Source organism: Brienomyrus brachyistius, chromosome 2 (genome assembly GCF_023856365.1).
Source record: "Brienomyrus brachyistius isolate T26 chromosome 2, BBRACH_0.4, whole genome shotgun sequence".
NCBI lineage: Eukaryota > Metazoa > Chordata > Actinopteri > Osteoglossiformes > Mormyridae > Brienomyrus > Brienomyrus brachyistius.
In genome coordinates, this window is record NC_064534.1 from 8,813,343 (window position 1) to 8,827,475 (window position 14,133).

The 14,133-nt window shown below is 41.6% G+C and overlaps 1 protein-coding gene across 1 annotated transcript in view; it reads left to right on the plus strand.

Annotated features, from left to right (window-relative positions):
- Nucleotides 1-210: 210 nt before the first annotated feature.
- Nucleotides 211-14,133, plus strand: part of LOC125718530 (uncharacterized) — a 29,791-nt gene continuing 15,868 nt past the window's right edge. The window contains exon 1 of the mRNA XM_048992443.1: nt 211-228. Coding sequence (XP_048848400.1) covers nt 211-228 — 18 coding nt within the window. The remainder of the gene's footprint in view (nt 229-14,133) is intronic.

Below are 14,133 nucleotides of genomic sequence, written 5' to 3' on the forward strand. Positions count from 1 at the left end.
TCCCTTTGACATTCCTACCAAATGTTCCTGCTAAGATAACTATGTTCCTTCATTCCAAAATAAATACGGAACTGTGTACCTGCTACAAGACTTTACAGTCTCAGTCTAGTGTTAAAATACGGTGACTGATCTCCAGTTGCTATCTTACCAAAGGCAGGCCGCAGGATATGCCTACTGCTCTTATTTTGCAAGCACCTCTGCAACTGCCACATGCCCATAGAAACAACGGTAAGTCTGCCAGCAGTAAGATCCAAGCAGGCAGAAGCGGGAAAGTCTATGCCCTCAAGTGCCTTGTAGTGTGGTTGTTTTTCTGCTTCGGCTCGGGCGTGAACCACAAGCCGCAGTATGTCTGAAACATAGAGGGCTGTGGATCTGAAATAGTCCTAATCCATACCAGCAATACACTGGTCAAAACAAACAGAGAAATGAATTCAAGTCACGGTCTTAACTTAAAGTGTATTAAGCCGACAAGAAGTGTGTAGGTACTACGTGCTTATGACTCGCGAGAGATCATTTTCAAAGGCTGCGTCTCTTGAGTGAACAATCTGAGGCTACCTTGAATCGCATGAAGAGAAAATCTGACATTTCAATGTGTAAAAACTACTAGCCAACTTTGCCAAACGTTTCTGTCCTGAATATTCAGGGAAGTGCTACTTAAAGTCACTTTGGTTCATTTTTATTTTCCACCAAAGGCTGGTTGTTTAAACATGCTGAGATTGTTGGAATTTTTCCTTTGCCAGAGATATTTGTCATTGCAACCCCTGGCAGATGGTAAAAATTAGCAATGCATGGCATTACTGCATTTTGGCTACAAAGCTGCACTTGACCTTAACCAGACTGGCAGAAAAACAGAAATATTCTCTTGTCGTTCTGAATATTTAACAGTGTGAGTTCTGATAAGTGATAAAAAGTTGCAGGATTCCAGTAAAAAAAATTAAATTAATAAAATAAACTATACGCCACAAGAACCTAATTTTTGCTTCTGTTTTGCATTTCTATGTCAGTTTCCATTGGATGATTTAAAGAATAAATTGCTGGGGATTTATGGTAAATGAAACAATGTTTCAAATTACTTATGACAGACTTGATTGTTTTGGTAGCATTTCACTTGATGGCTCACACATGAATTCTATTACTTATGTATTAATTACCCACAAACTAAATCTTAGTTACATACTGATCTCATGTTAATTCATCATTGATGAATTGTGATGCATGTTTTATCTCATGCAGTTGCTATATTTGTTGCTATATGTGTTAATTCTGTAAACCTTTGTGAACTACTGAAGGAACTACTGAAGGAACTACTGAAGGAACAAGTAATGAATAACACAAGTGAAATACTGATCTCATCTTTGTTCATCATTTATGAGTCATGACACCTTCATCTCAAGTACCGGTCAGATTTGTTCATGATTTGTACTTCAGTGGTAACTGATTTATTACTAATTAATTCTGCCCCATCAAGTAAAGCGTTACTGTTATTTTTAATGACCCAAAACTAAAGATCTGATTGTCTGCCAGAAACTGCCAGCCGATATACTCATGCATGACAGTTTGGTTTACTGAAGGTTTTAATTACAGGTCAATCCATTTTCATAGCTTGCAGATATTATTATTGTGAATTTGAAGAAAGAACACCGTATGGGGGCGGCATGGTGGTGCAGTGGTTAGCGCTGTTGCCTCACACCTCTGGAACCTGGGTTCGAGTCTCCGCCTGGGTCACATGTGTGTGGAGTTTGCATGTTCTCCCCATGTCGTCGTGGGGTTTCCTCTGGGTACTCCGGTTTCCCCCCACAGTCCAAAAACATGCTGAAGCTAATTGGAGTTACTAAATTGCTCGTAGTAGTGCGAGTGACTGGTGTGTGAGTGTGCCCTGCGATGGGCTGGTCCCCCATCCTGGGTTGTTCCCTGCCTCATGCCCATTGCTTCCAGGATAGGCTCCGGACCCCTAGCAACCCAATAGGATAAGCGGTTTGGAAAATGGATGGATGGGTGGATGGAATACCATATGGTTAGTTGATGGCCCTTCATAAAAAGCTTTTTTAATGTGTACTGGCTACAATTCAGCAGAATCACACAATGGTTTAAAACCATCCGGGTCAGAAGTACAATAGAAATGAACTGAGAATTAGCAAGTGTTGTTCAGTCAGGTTAACTCATGAACTGGCTCAGTTCTTATTTTCACCCAAAGCAACATATCTGCCCTCTACTTTTCCTGCACAGTAAATTCGGGAATCAATTAAAATGTAAAACGCTGTCAGGGTCCTGATGTAATTACAGCTTTATTGTCCTAATAAACTGCCGTCATTTTCAAACCTCCCTGTGCTTTATTGATAACTTTGTCTGCTTGGATTGCTATTAGTATTCAACATAAACCCTCACAAAACTGGCTAAAGAAAAGTACGAGCATAGGTACGCCAAGCAAACTTTACAATTTAAACAGAAAATCCAAAGCTATAATTAATTCTTGTTGTTCGCTTATTAAAACTTTGGGTTTCATAATACATTCAGTACATCTCTGAAGAATTTCAGTCCTGGAGGTATAAGGCATTACTTTGATACCACACAAAAGAGCGAGTTATGCTCTATGGTTTATCTGTTGTCTCCCCACCAATGAAATTTCAACCAGCGTGAATTATTTGAATTAATGGTCCCTGGAAATTGTTACAAATGCAAGTGCCCTTTGCAAGAGCAGATAAGTCATCCAGTTTCTCTCCAGTGCTTGTTAATATACATGCAGTCCTTCCCATTCATTTTATACTGTGTATAAGCAGGGCAGCTCAGTGTGTAGTGCTGGTTGCCTCACGTCTCCAGGGTTAAGGTTTGAATATTCTCTCTACTCTGTCTGAATTGACAGATTGTGGCAATTTGCATGTTCTTCCCTCTGTCATGTGGGTCCCCTCTTGCAATACAAAAGCAAGTGGTTTGGCTAATTGGTGTCTCTAAGTTGCCTGCATGTGCACCGCAATGAAGCGCCATGCTGTGTGCTGTCTGGAATAGGTTCTAGTCCCACTCAGCCTGGATGGGCAGGCGGAAGATGAATAGATGATGCCAGTTAGATCACAGCTGGATACAGTAACACGATGGCAGCCAGCTGTACATTTTTCTTACATGATGCAGTTGCACTGGATTTGCAGTGTTTAATGGAGAGATGCAGCATCATTCACGGCTAACTTTTTAATTTAATTTGCATCAATATACCTTTGTATTTATGGAAAAGTCAGTGTGAATAAGTGAGAATGTTTGCTTCATGGATACATATGTATATAAACAACTCCATCCATCCATCCATCCATCCATTTTCCAAAATGCTTATCCTACTGGATCGCGGGGGGTCCGGAGCCTATCCCGGAAGCAATGGGCACGAGGCAGGGAACAACCCAGGATGGGGGGCCAGCCCATCGCAGGGCACACTCACACACCATTCACTCACACACCATTCACTCACACATGCACACCTATGGGCAATTCAGTGATTCCAATTAGCCTCAGCATGTTTCTGGACTGTGGGGGGAAACCGGAGTACCCGGAGGAAACCCCACGACGACATGGGGAGAACATGCAAACTCCACACACATGTGACCGAGGCGGAGACTCGAACCCGGGTCCCAGAGGTGTGAGGCAACAGTGCTAACCACTGCACCACCATGCCACCCCTATATAAACAACTCCTGGCTATGTAATTAATGAACTAATTAATGAACAGTAGGAGAGGTGACGGTAAGCGTAATGAGCTTTTTATGTGTGAGAAGATTAAGGGCCGAATCATTTAGAAATGCTTCTAGATCTTCTTAAAGTAACATGTGTCATAAAAGGATCCGCGCCATGTGTGGTACAGTACTTTCTGTTTTTATGTACATTATATGTGTAGCCATCATACTTCATTATAATACGTAAAAGTACAATAACGTATAAAAGTAAACAAAATGAAAAAAATAATAATACTTTCATCTTAATTTATCCCTTACAATGACCAACATAGCACAGTATAAAAAATACGGAATATGTTAATGAGAGCGTGCGACAATCCAGCAGAAAGTCAAAGCAAGCTACGATATAAACTGCAAATTAAATAATTAAATAAAACTGCAAAAATGCAGCCATGGCTAATTAATTCAAGTATTTCTGTATTCATATTTTCGGATTATTAAGTGATTTTCTTGTGAAATACGATAAGTGTTCTATGTTATGGTCCGGGATATGGCGGCTGGTTGGTGTTGGGCTCTTGTCTCCCCTCTACTTTCGTGATCCTGGTAGCAGGGAGGAACTGGTGCTTGGAACAATCAATAAAGGGCAACGTGGACGGAGCTTTCCGTAGATCACTGACTCTGCGACACTTTCAGAGGCCACTGCCTGTCCCATGCTGTCGTCCTTCTACACTCTGCTTTTCTTTTTGTACTTTCAGTTTCAACTGCAACTGAATTGATGTTGGATCATGTTATAATGCAGCTGCTCACCGACACGGACTTTATAGCACAGACTGCAGCACGATATAACACCCTGCAAATCCCTAAGGTTTTCCAATGATGATCATGCAAACACGCATTTAACGAGCCAGTAAGGTGGTTGAAGCAGTTGACAGTTTCACCCACCTCACTCATATAACATGTTTGCCCCTGACCTAGACTTTATGTATTACTTTATATTTGGAAAAAGGAAACCAAAATAAAAATGAACTCTAATGCATTGTGAGAGCACACACACTAAACTTACAAATGCAAATACTTGTACGCATTTCAATAAATGCCTGCTTTCATGCTGCCAAGTCAATTGTACTTTTGAAATACAAATGAAGCCCTTTCTATGTACACATCCATGGAAATAACTCACCTGCACAAAGTATAAAAAACTTGCAGCACATTTCTGAGTAAAACATAGCTTGTAACAGTGCATTATGTAATAACGTCGCTTTATGTTATGAAAATGTTACATTTTGTGTAGTTTCTACGTAACGTGCTGCTGTTACACAACGTGACTGTTTGTTTCAATGCCATTTACTTGCTTTAGAAGATTTTCTCCCAACAAGTATCTATAAACAGTCGTTCTAATTTGTACATGAAATTAACTACAACGCAGCTCCTCAGTTGAACTTCTCTGTGAGTCTCGTTTAATAGTGCAACACAACACATTCTTTTGTGATTGATAATCCAGCACATAGTATGATGTCCTCCTTCCCAGCAGGGGGCAGTACCAGGAAAACTAACCAGCAGTGCTGAACAGGGATGCAGGTAATGTAAACAAAACAATCTATAAAATGCATTTCTATGACAATTTTTTTCATGTCCTGTATTGTCCTTTGGGTCAAATATCCACTGGCCCATCCCATAAAGCAACTAAGAGATTGGCCGTTTTGGCAATGACAAAATGCTGTTTTATTTTTTAATTTATGCTTTATTTAGTAAGTCTCATATATAATATTTAAAGTCTCTGGCCTTTGAAAGAGATTTGGTATGTTACGCTTGTCATGCTGCCAACAGCTTCAGCAGGACAAGCAGTATGAAGATGAAATGCTGATGAAGAAATTCATTCCAGCATCCTTGTTAGCATATACTTGGAAGAATGTTTTGTTATGAGTCCATTTCAGCAGTGTTTATCAATGAAGCACTTGCAGAGGGAACAGGTAAAACTCATACCATCTACGTTCAATTTCCATGTACCTGGTTAACAAATGTGATATATGGGGCTCTATGCTTTAGAAATTGCCCCACATGAAACTACCAGACGCCTCCCCTACATAAACAAACTGACAAACCAATACTCTGCATATCCTTTGACCATGTGCTCCACTCTACTCTGATCTTACACTCTTCCAGATTGGTTTGGATGCATAACAAGACCTCTCAAAATTTTATGGGGCTATATTTTGCCTGGATGAAAGCACTGAGGGATGAATTTTGTTGACGGTGGTCAATATCGATTACAGGAATGTTGTGGAACTGGATTGCTGAGGATAATGGAAGCAAAAACCGTCGCAATACAATTTTAGTCTGGCTAGACACAACTCAAAAATGGAAATAGCACATCTTGACTACTGTCATTCTTTTTGGCCCAGAAAAAAAATAGATATCTTTTTTTTTTTTAACTTAATCAGAGAGATAGTATATCGAGGACAATTCTACAACGGACTGGTGATGGGTATCGGCTGTTCTCCTCAAGATTCAGTTCAAGATTTCAAGATGAATAAAGTTAACCTCGCACAGCATAGTAAAAATCATATTAGGTAAAGTTCAACAATTTTGAAAACAGTAAGGTGGTGCAACATTGAAGCTGTCGCAGGAAAATTCTTTAAGTCACTTCACACACACACACACACACACACACACTCAAGGGTTTTGAACTATATCTTTGTGGGGACTTCCTGAAAGGGGAGATTTGAGTTAAAGGAGAGGTTCTGTCTTCATGATGTCCAAGAAATGAGATTCTGTTTGTGTGTGATTGACCTTCCACAAGATGGACAAATGTAACTCTTTTGACATCCACCCAATGCCAAAAAGGGACAGTGAGTGGTTCAGCGGACTAAGTCTCTGCCCATGTGCTCAGAAGTTTGCCGATTGGAGCCCCAGCTTTGCCAGAATGGTCAAAGGTCCATGGGCCCTTAAGCCCAAGCTACAGGGCTGCACAGTATCTGACTCTGCGCTGTGACCCCCCTGCCCCCAACTCAGGAAAAGAGAAGCATTCTAATGTGCCTTAGGATTGCCACTCATCCCTTATAATACGGAATCATCCTGCATCAGAAAATAAACTGCTGTGTCCTGTACTATAAGGGAGAGGTGCAACCAAATGTACCTGTACGTGTGCAAATGGCGAAGACAGCAAGGTTTGTCCTTTGAATTGTTGACCCATTGGAGCAACTTGGAGCAACATCCAACTGTCCAAGCTCCTGACCACTTTCCGAACCTCTTTTATCCTTTATCAATATTTAGTCATGACCGTCTTCATGGGGTCCCAGCAATGATATGGCTGTAGTCCATTAAGGATTGATTGGAATGTGTGGGTGACCGGGTGGCATGTTCAGTGTGAGTCACCAGGTAGCCAGTGTCACAGTGTGCTACAGTACCTGTCTCAGCAGCCAATCATTATTGTACGAGGGAGGTATTGTGGTGAAGAGGCTGGCACGGGTATCAACAGGCTTTACGGCAGTGTTTCCCCACCCGATCATGGGGACCCTAAGGCAGTCCTTACTGGGAGCTGGGAAGGATGAAAAATGTGGACTGTCTGGCAGGGAGCAGGGAGGTGGCAAAAATGTGGACTGTCTGGCGGGGAGCTGGATGGGAGCAAAAATGTGGACTCTCTGGCAGGGAGCTGGGAGGGAGCAAAAATGTGGACTGTCTGGCGGGGAGCTGGATGGGAGCAAAAATGTGGACTGTCTGGCAGGGAGCTGGGAGGGAGCAAAAACACGGGCTGTCTGAGGGTCCTCGAGGACAGGGTTGGAAAACGTTACTTAAGTGATGCACTTTCTCCCTCTCATTCAGCACAGGAACGACTGCAGACAGTGGTACACCTACATTTGTATTCATTATTTATACTTACTCATTATTTCCATTTACATTGTCAATCTTTATTTATTACTTAATTTAGGAGTCCTCAGTGGTGTGGTGGCGTCTCTCCTCCTCCTTCATTTCAGGATTCTGTAACTCCTGAGAGGGGCTCCAGGAGGAGAGACCCACTTTCTCTCTCACGCGGTCGGTCATCACCAATGTTTTTCTCTTCACCAGGATTTTTCCCCCTTTTTTTTGTTCTGTAACCATGTGTGACATCATTCTGGATAACCAAGCTGTGGTAATGAATCCATTCCCTATGACAAATGTATTCCTTTTTTAAATAAACCGTGGTGTAAAACAAGAGACTTACATTTATAAATTTATGACAATGAATCACACTTTGAAAAGAGAGCTAAGCTATTTTGGTATGTATTTTTGCATTCTTCTTTTTTAGGTGGCAAAACGTTTCTTCAGAACCATTTCAGCATTTTACACCTATTCCACCTGTACAATTTCATTGGTTTTGCAGCCTTACTACAGATTGATTTCACTAGTATGCTGTTGAACGTGAAACTAGTAAGACAGTAGATGATTTAAAGTCAAAAATGTGACATCACATTAGTTATGGTAGGGAGTGAAAAACTATATCATTAAGGTGTGAAAATAGTGTACCAAAAAAACAATACAAACTATACCAAATTTTATATGCAAATCATTGATTAATATCCATCCATCCATCCATTTTCCAAACCGCTTATCCTACTGGGTCATGGGGGGTCCGGAGCCTATCCTGGAAGCAATGGGCATGAGGCAGGGAACAACCCAGGATGGGGGGCCAGCCCATCTCAGGGCACACTCACACATGCACCATTCACTCACACATGCACACCTACGGGCAATTTAGTAACTCCAATTAGCCTCAGCATGTTTTTGGACTGTGGGGGGGAAACTGGAGTACCTGGAGGAAACCCCACAACGACATGGGGAGAACATGCAAACTCCACACACATGTGACCCAGGCAGAGACTCAAACCCGGGTCCTTGAGGTGTGAGGCAACTGTGCTAACCACTGCACCACCATGCCGCCCCTGTTGATTAATACGAGAGCGTTAATAACAGACTATGTCTTTTTTTGACTATCACAGCTCAAGGACCCAGTAGGAGATAACTGGTTTTCTACCCTGCAGTAGTTGTTTAAATCGGGCCCCTCCTGATGTCTCCCTTCACGAAGGCCTGAGCACCATGATGAGAATCTGGTGGCTTTTGAGTGCTGTGATTATCTCTCGCCTATGGCTGGGAGAGCATATTTGCTCAGTTGTGACAGCTTAAGAGTTTCTGAATTTCGCATCTACTTGAAGGCCTTGATGGTGGTACAAGTCCATCAGATAAACAAACAATTGTCCAAAGAGGTTTCTCCTGCGCATCACTCACCCACCCAAATAGGGTCTGTCCATCTCTTCATGTAATATATGCTGGAAAAGTACTGGCCTAGTGTCTGAGTTAACATTTTAATACTTGTGTCAATTATATAGTAAAGAAACATCAGGAATAGTGAATGTCCCTGTTTGGAAATTAAACCTCGAACAGGGTTAGATTAGATTAGATTAGATTAGATTAGATTAGATTAGATTAGATTAGATTAGATTAGAATTGGTTTTATTGGTTATTGGTTTTATTGGTTTTAGAATTAGCTTGGTTTTAGCAGCTTACTGTAGATTGAAAATGTTTTCATATCGTAGTTATGGATTTTGGCACCCGAAGTTTTGAATTTACAGGGCTCTTGAACATAGAGATGGCTTTTGAAAAATCGAAGGCATGTATTTATGCTGGTTTCGGTTTTTCTAAACTGATTTATACCCAAGGTGTAAAATATTGTTGTAAAATTGCGCCTGACGCCAGAGAATTTGGCTGCTGGTGCGGTAAGATTGTTCTCCGTTTGGATGGTGGCTTTGACGATGGTCCCAGAAAGTCCCAGAGCTTTAGAAATGGCTTGTAAATCCCCTTACAACCTATTTTCTGGAAACTTCACTTTGAAGGTAAAGTCTCGTGTCTTGGGATGCTCCAAACCAGGCCTGATTTCTGATGCTGTTTCTTTGTCTTGGGGGAGTATGAAACATCTCACACCTGAAAACTGAATTCTTCCTTTTATCTAAACAATGAGAGGATATCCATGTGGGCAGTGGTGGCTTGATGGTTAGGGAAGCACACTTGTAATCGAAAGATTGGTTCCAATCCCCGACCAGCAAGGCACCACAGAGGCACCCTGAGCAAGGTACTGCCCCCGGATGCTGAATTAGCTGCCCCCTGCTATGTCACATATGGGTTAAATGCAGAGGACACATTTCATTGTTGTGCACTGTGGTGTGTGAACAATGACCACTGATCCCCAAATTCTAAATAACAGAGCCATTTCATATAAATACCTGTTATGTAGCATGTTGGAAAATGTGTCAATAGCATGCCCTTATTTTAAAAAATCCTCTATTACTTCACAGTGAAACCTATTGGCAGCTGTACTTTAGTTGCTCTGTCACCTTCTGCCAAAACACTTAGCTTTATAGCAAAGAATCGGCAATCTTACATAGACAGAGGGCAGAATCCGTGTTTCTGCGAAGGAGCATAGATGCCTCCATGTTTTAGGAAATGGTTGCAGGTTCACATGTAAAAAGGGATTTTGTTGCTCCGCTCTTTAGAAAGTCAATGCGTTGGACTTTGCATGCGAACTGGAGCAGCAATGTAGCAGCTAAACGATGAATGTGTTTTAAAAGCTAAAAATGCTAGGTGGTAAAAATATCTGCTGATTTGGTAAATCGAGACGACAAATCAATTTCAAAGGGAAGATCCAGAAAGGTTTCAGTTGCTTTAAAAGTCATTCTTCCTTGATACTTCATAGCAGCAGACGCTAGAATCAAAACCAAAGAAGGAGACGCATGGAGGCATGACGATACGCATCAGCATACAGTCCTTAATGCTGGTTTTTAAATCAGACTTTGAGAAGATCACTCAGATGGAACTGCAGTGCTCCTTGGGTACAATGGTGGATTCTTTTATTTATTTATTTTTCCTTTTCTCATACACTGATGCGTGAATGTGTGACACCTGTTTCTTGATGCATTGTTGTTTAACTATTTTTAACAAGATATTAAAACCTTGTACATGCAAATGACTTAGATGCTGAGAAATGCTAAGAAAATCAGGATTGAAAATCTGAAAATGTGTGCGTGCGTGTGTGTATGTGTGTGCGTATATGTACAGCGCATCTCTTGTTCTCCTGTTTAATGGGCCGCAATGAGCTATTTTAGGAGGCTAGTGAAAAAATTCTCTCAGTTTACCTGCAGAACAGTGGAAAAGTACAGTAGCTTTTTTTTTTACTATCTACAGATATAAGTAAACATGGCATGCATAGGTAGAGGGCCACCACATGTTTATTAAGTTGGGGGGGGGGGGGGGCAGGATGTTCATGATCCTGATAGCCTTGGAGGACAAGCTGCCACAGAGCCTGTTGTAACTGATCTGGATGCTGAGGAACATTCTGGAACTTATTAAAAATCAGTGATGGCCTGAACGTTCTGCCACATGCCTCAGGTGACCTTGATGTCATCAATGTGATCATCTGCAGCTTCCTCATTGGCCCTTGTGTTTCTGCGCAGTGCCATGTCATCATGGCTTGTCAGCTGTGCACAAACCACTGTATTCATCAGTGGCTTCTGGCTCTTGTGGTGACGATAATGAATGGCTGTGTCATCTATTCACTCACTAATGCATCCAGTCACAGATGCCGCAAACTCCTGCAGGCTTGTGAGATGGAGATAGGGTGCAGCCTCTTTGAACATATTCTAGTGTAATATTTTTTAACATCTCATCATTTAAATTAAGACTAACCCTGTTTAGCGTGCAGTTTCACCAAAAAAAAACCATGAAAAAATAATTGATCCGTATGATAAAATGAGTGTCTGATAGAAGGCTTTCAATTCTTGTTAGGTATATATCTCGTTCTCACGCTCTACAAACGCAGCGAATTGGCCTCAGTAATGCCTGGATTCCTGTCCCTCCCATTTCCAACGATCTTTACATTGAGTACTATGGATTAATCATGACTGAAAGAGCGAATGCATGATTGCTCACTTCACAAGCATCCTGTGTAAGTGATTGTGTGTGGACTGCAGTATTATTAGGCCTTAATTGTGTTACAAAGATATTGCATGGATTCCAAGTTCGAGGGCTGGAATCATCGGCACCAAGACTGTGAACTTTTCTCGCCTGTTGGGTAAGCTGCAAAATGGAGAAGGAAGCATAATACCGGCCAAGAGCATTAACACTCTAAATCTGGCTAATTTCCTGGATAGACAGCAGCACAAGAAACAAAGCATAATTAGTGCTTAGGGCAATAACGAGAGACAGGTAGTTTTCTGGCTTACTGGTTAAGCGGTACTATGGGAAGCTCAAAATACCCAGGCCAGAGAATGCCAACAGAGGGTGACTAGCCTTTATAGCCCCCTAGGTGTAGGGGGAGAGCAGGGGAAGGGGTCTAACACAAGATAGCAGGGATTGCCCGAGGCTCTGAGTGGTTTCACATTAACACAAAGTTTATCTGTCTGCTTGACACTCAGCTCTGTGTCCCCAGAACCATAAAATCTGCAGGTGGTCTTTTATAGTTGTGTTTAAAAACAGGAAAATATGTCTGCAATAAATCTACTGCATGCAAAGCATTAAACTATTTTTCAGTCATGATTTGGAACTGAAGGGCGGCGTGGTGGTGTAGTGATTAGCACTGTTGTCTCACACCTCTGGGACCAGGGTTCGTGTCTCCTCCTGGGTTACATGTGTTTGGAGTTTGCATGGTATCCCCATGCCGTCGTGGGATTTCCTCCTGGTACTCCAGTTTCCCTTCACAATCTACAGACATGCTGAGGCTAATTGGAGTTGCTAAATTGCCCGTAGGTGTGCATGTGAGAGTGAATGGTGCATGTGTGGGTGTGCCCTGAGATGGGCTGGCCCCCCATCCTGGGTTGTTCCCTGCCTCGTGCCCATTGCTTCTGGGATAGGCTCTGGTCTCCCTGTGGCCCAGAAAGGTAAGTGGCTTGGAAAATGGATGGATGGAATTGGAAATAAATGAATATGGAGTCTCATTAGATATGAAATCTTTAACCATCAACGTATCTTCCAATATAGTGTCTATAGATACAAATTTATTGTAAATCCTGATGCACACCTCTCATTGTCGTTAATTAATTTATAATAATCCCAACTGTTAATCTTCTCTGCTGCAGTGCTGCAAATACTAGTGAATGTGCACCTGCAACTTTGCCATGGACTTCCACAGAGCCACCACTCCATACCATCTTCCATACTCTTCCCAAAACAGACCAGACCCCTTCACTGGCGTTCCCGACAGCTCCATCTCCTGTGCCTTCTTACCCGCCTAAGGTGACCACTTAATCCATGTCAAGGGGGACACTAGGAGCTAAGACAGGATTTGTAAACTACCATTTCAATTAAAAAGACCCGGATTTCACTTAAGAACCGAGTTATTTTTGTGTGCTGATTGGTCAGTCTTATACAATCATGCATGTATCACTAATGTTAAAATGAAACAGCCCGACGAGTCTTTAAAACAAGCAGATTTACCAGTCCAAGCACAAGAAGAATGGAACTGTTTAGCCAAGCACAAGAGTCTTTCGGTTTTGCAGTAGTTTGTAAAACCTGAAGTAGCTCTTAGTGTCCTCCCCGACATGGATTAGGTGGACACCCGATACCCTCCATGAGTGGGTAAATGGTGACATGTAGTCAAGGGAGAAGAAAAATTACATGTTCAGCACCATAGCAAATTTTCTTCCTTGTCCTGATGCAGCACTGACCGGATCTCGGATCTTAATGCATAAATGTGAATGCATGGGTGTAACCCTGAAAGCAACGGTAAAGAACAGGTCTGCGCCTCACTTTTACATGTTTACGTACGGTTTCTTTATCAAAAAATTAGTAGTCAAATTTCAATTTCATTTTTTGTATTTATTTTTTTTAACTTCTAAGGACAAATAGCTTCAATCTTCTTTTCTGGAATATGACCCATCTACTTGTGACTCAAGCATAAAATATATATAATATAAAATATATTTCTAATATAAAAATGTTTCTGTTACCATCATAGCCACAGTAGGGTGACGCTTTCTTCCCTCTAAGCTGGAAGTAAATTACCTCACAGTACATTTTACGTAAAATAAAACATGCTATTTATGCGGAAAAAAAATCCCACGTACAATGGTGAATTCTTTTGACTTGCCTTGAATTGATGTCACTATTGCTTTGGCATAATTATTACCAACATGAAATTAAATTAACAGATTGTAACATTAGATTTTTTTTTGCCTGATGGTGGTCTTTAATGTCAAATGATCAAGTAACTCCTATGCAGCGCCATAGCCACCAGTTTCAAACATGCCATGCCCCCAACCCCAATGTAAGTGAATCACTCCCTCTGCAATGTCGTGCTTTTTTGCAAACTTATCTTTCATTCTTTGTTCAGACGGCTGTATGGTGCTGTCCCGAAATAGCTTCTGTCTGTGTGATAGTCTGATTCATCCCAGTCTGAACTCTCCCCCCCCCCCCATTCCAACACATGTTCTAATAAAGTACGAAAGGGAGAAATAAA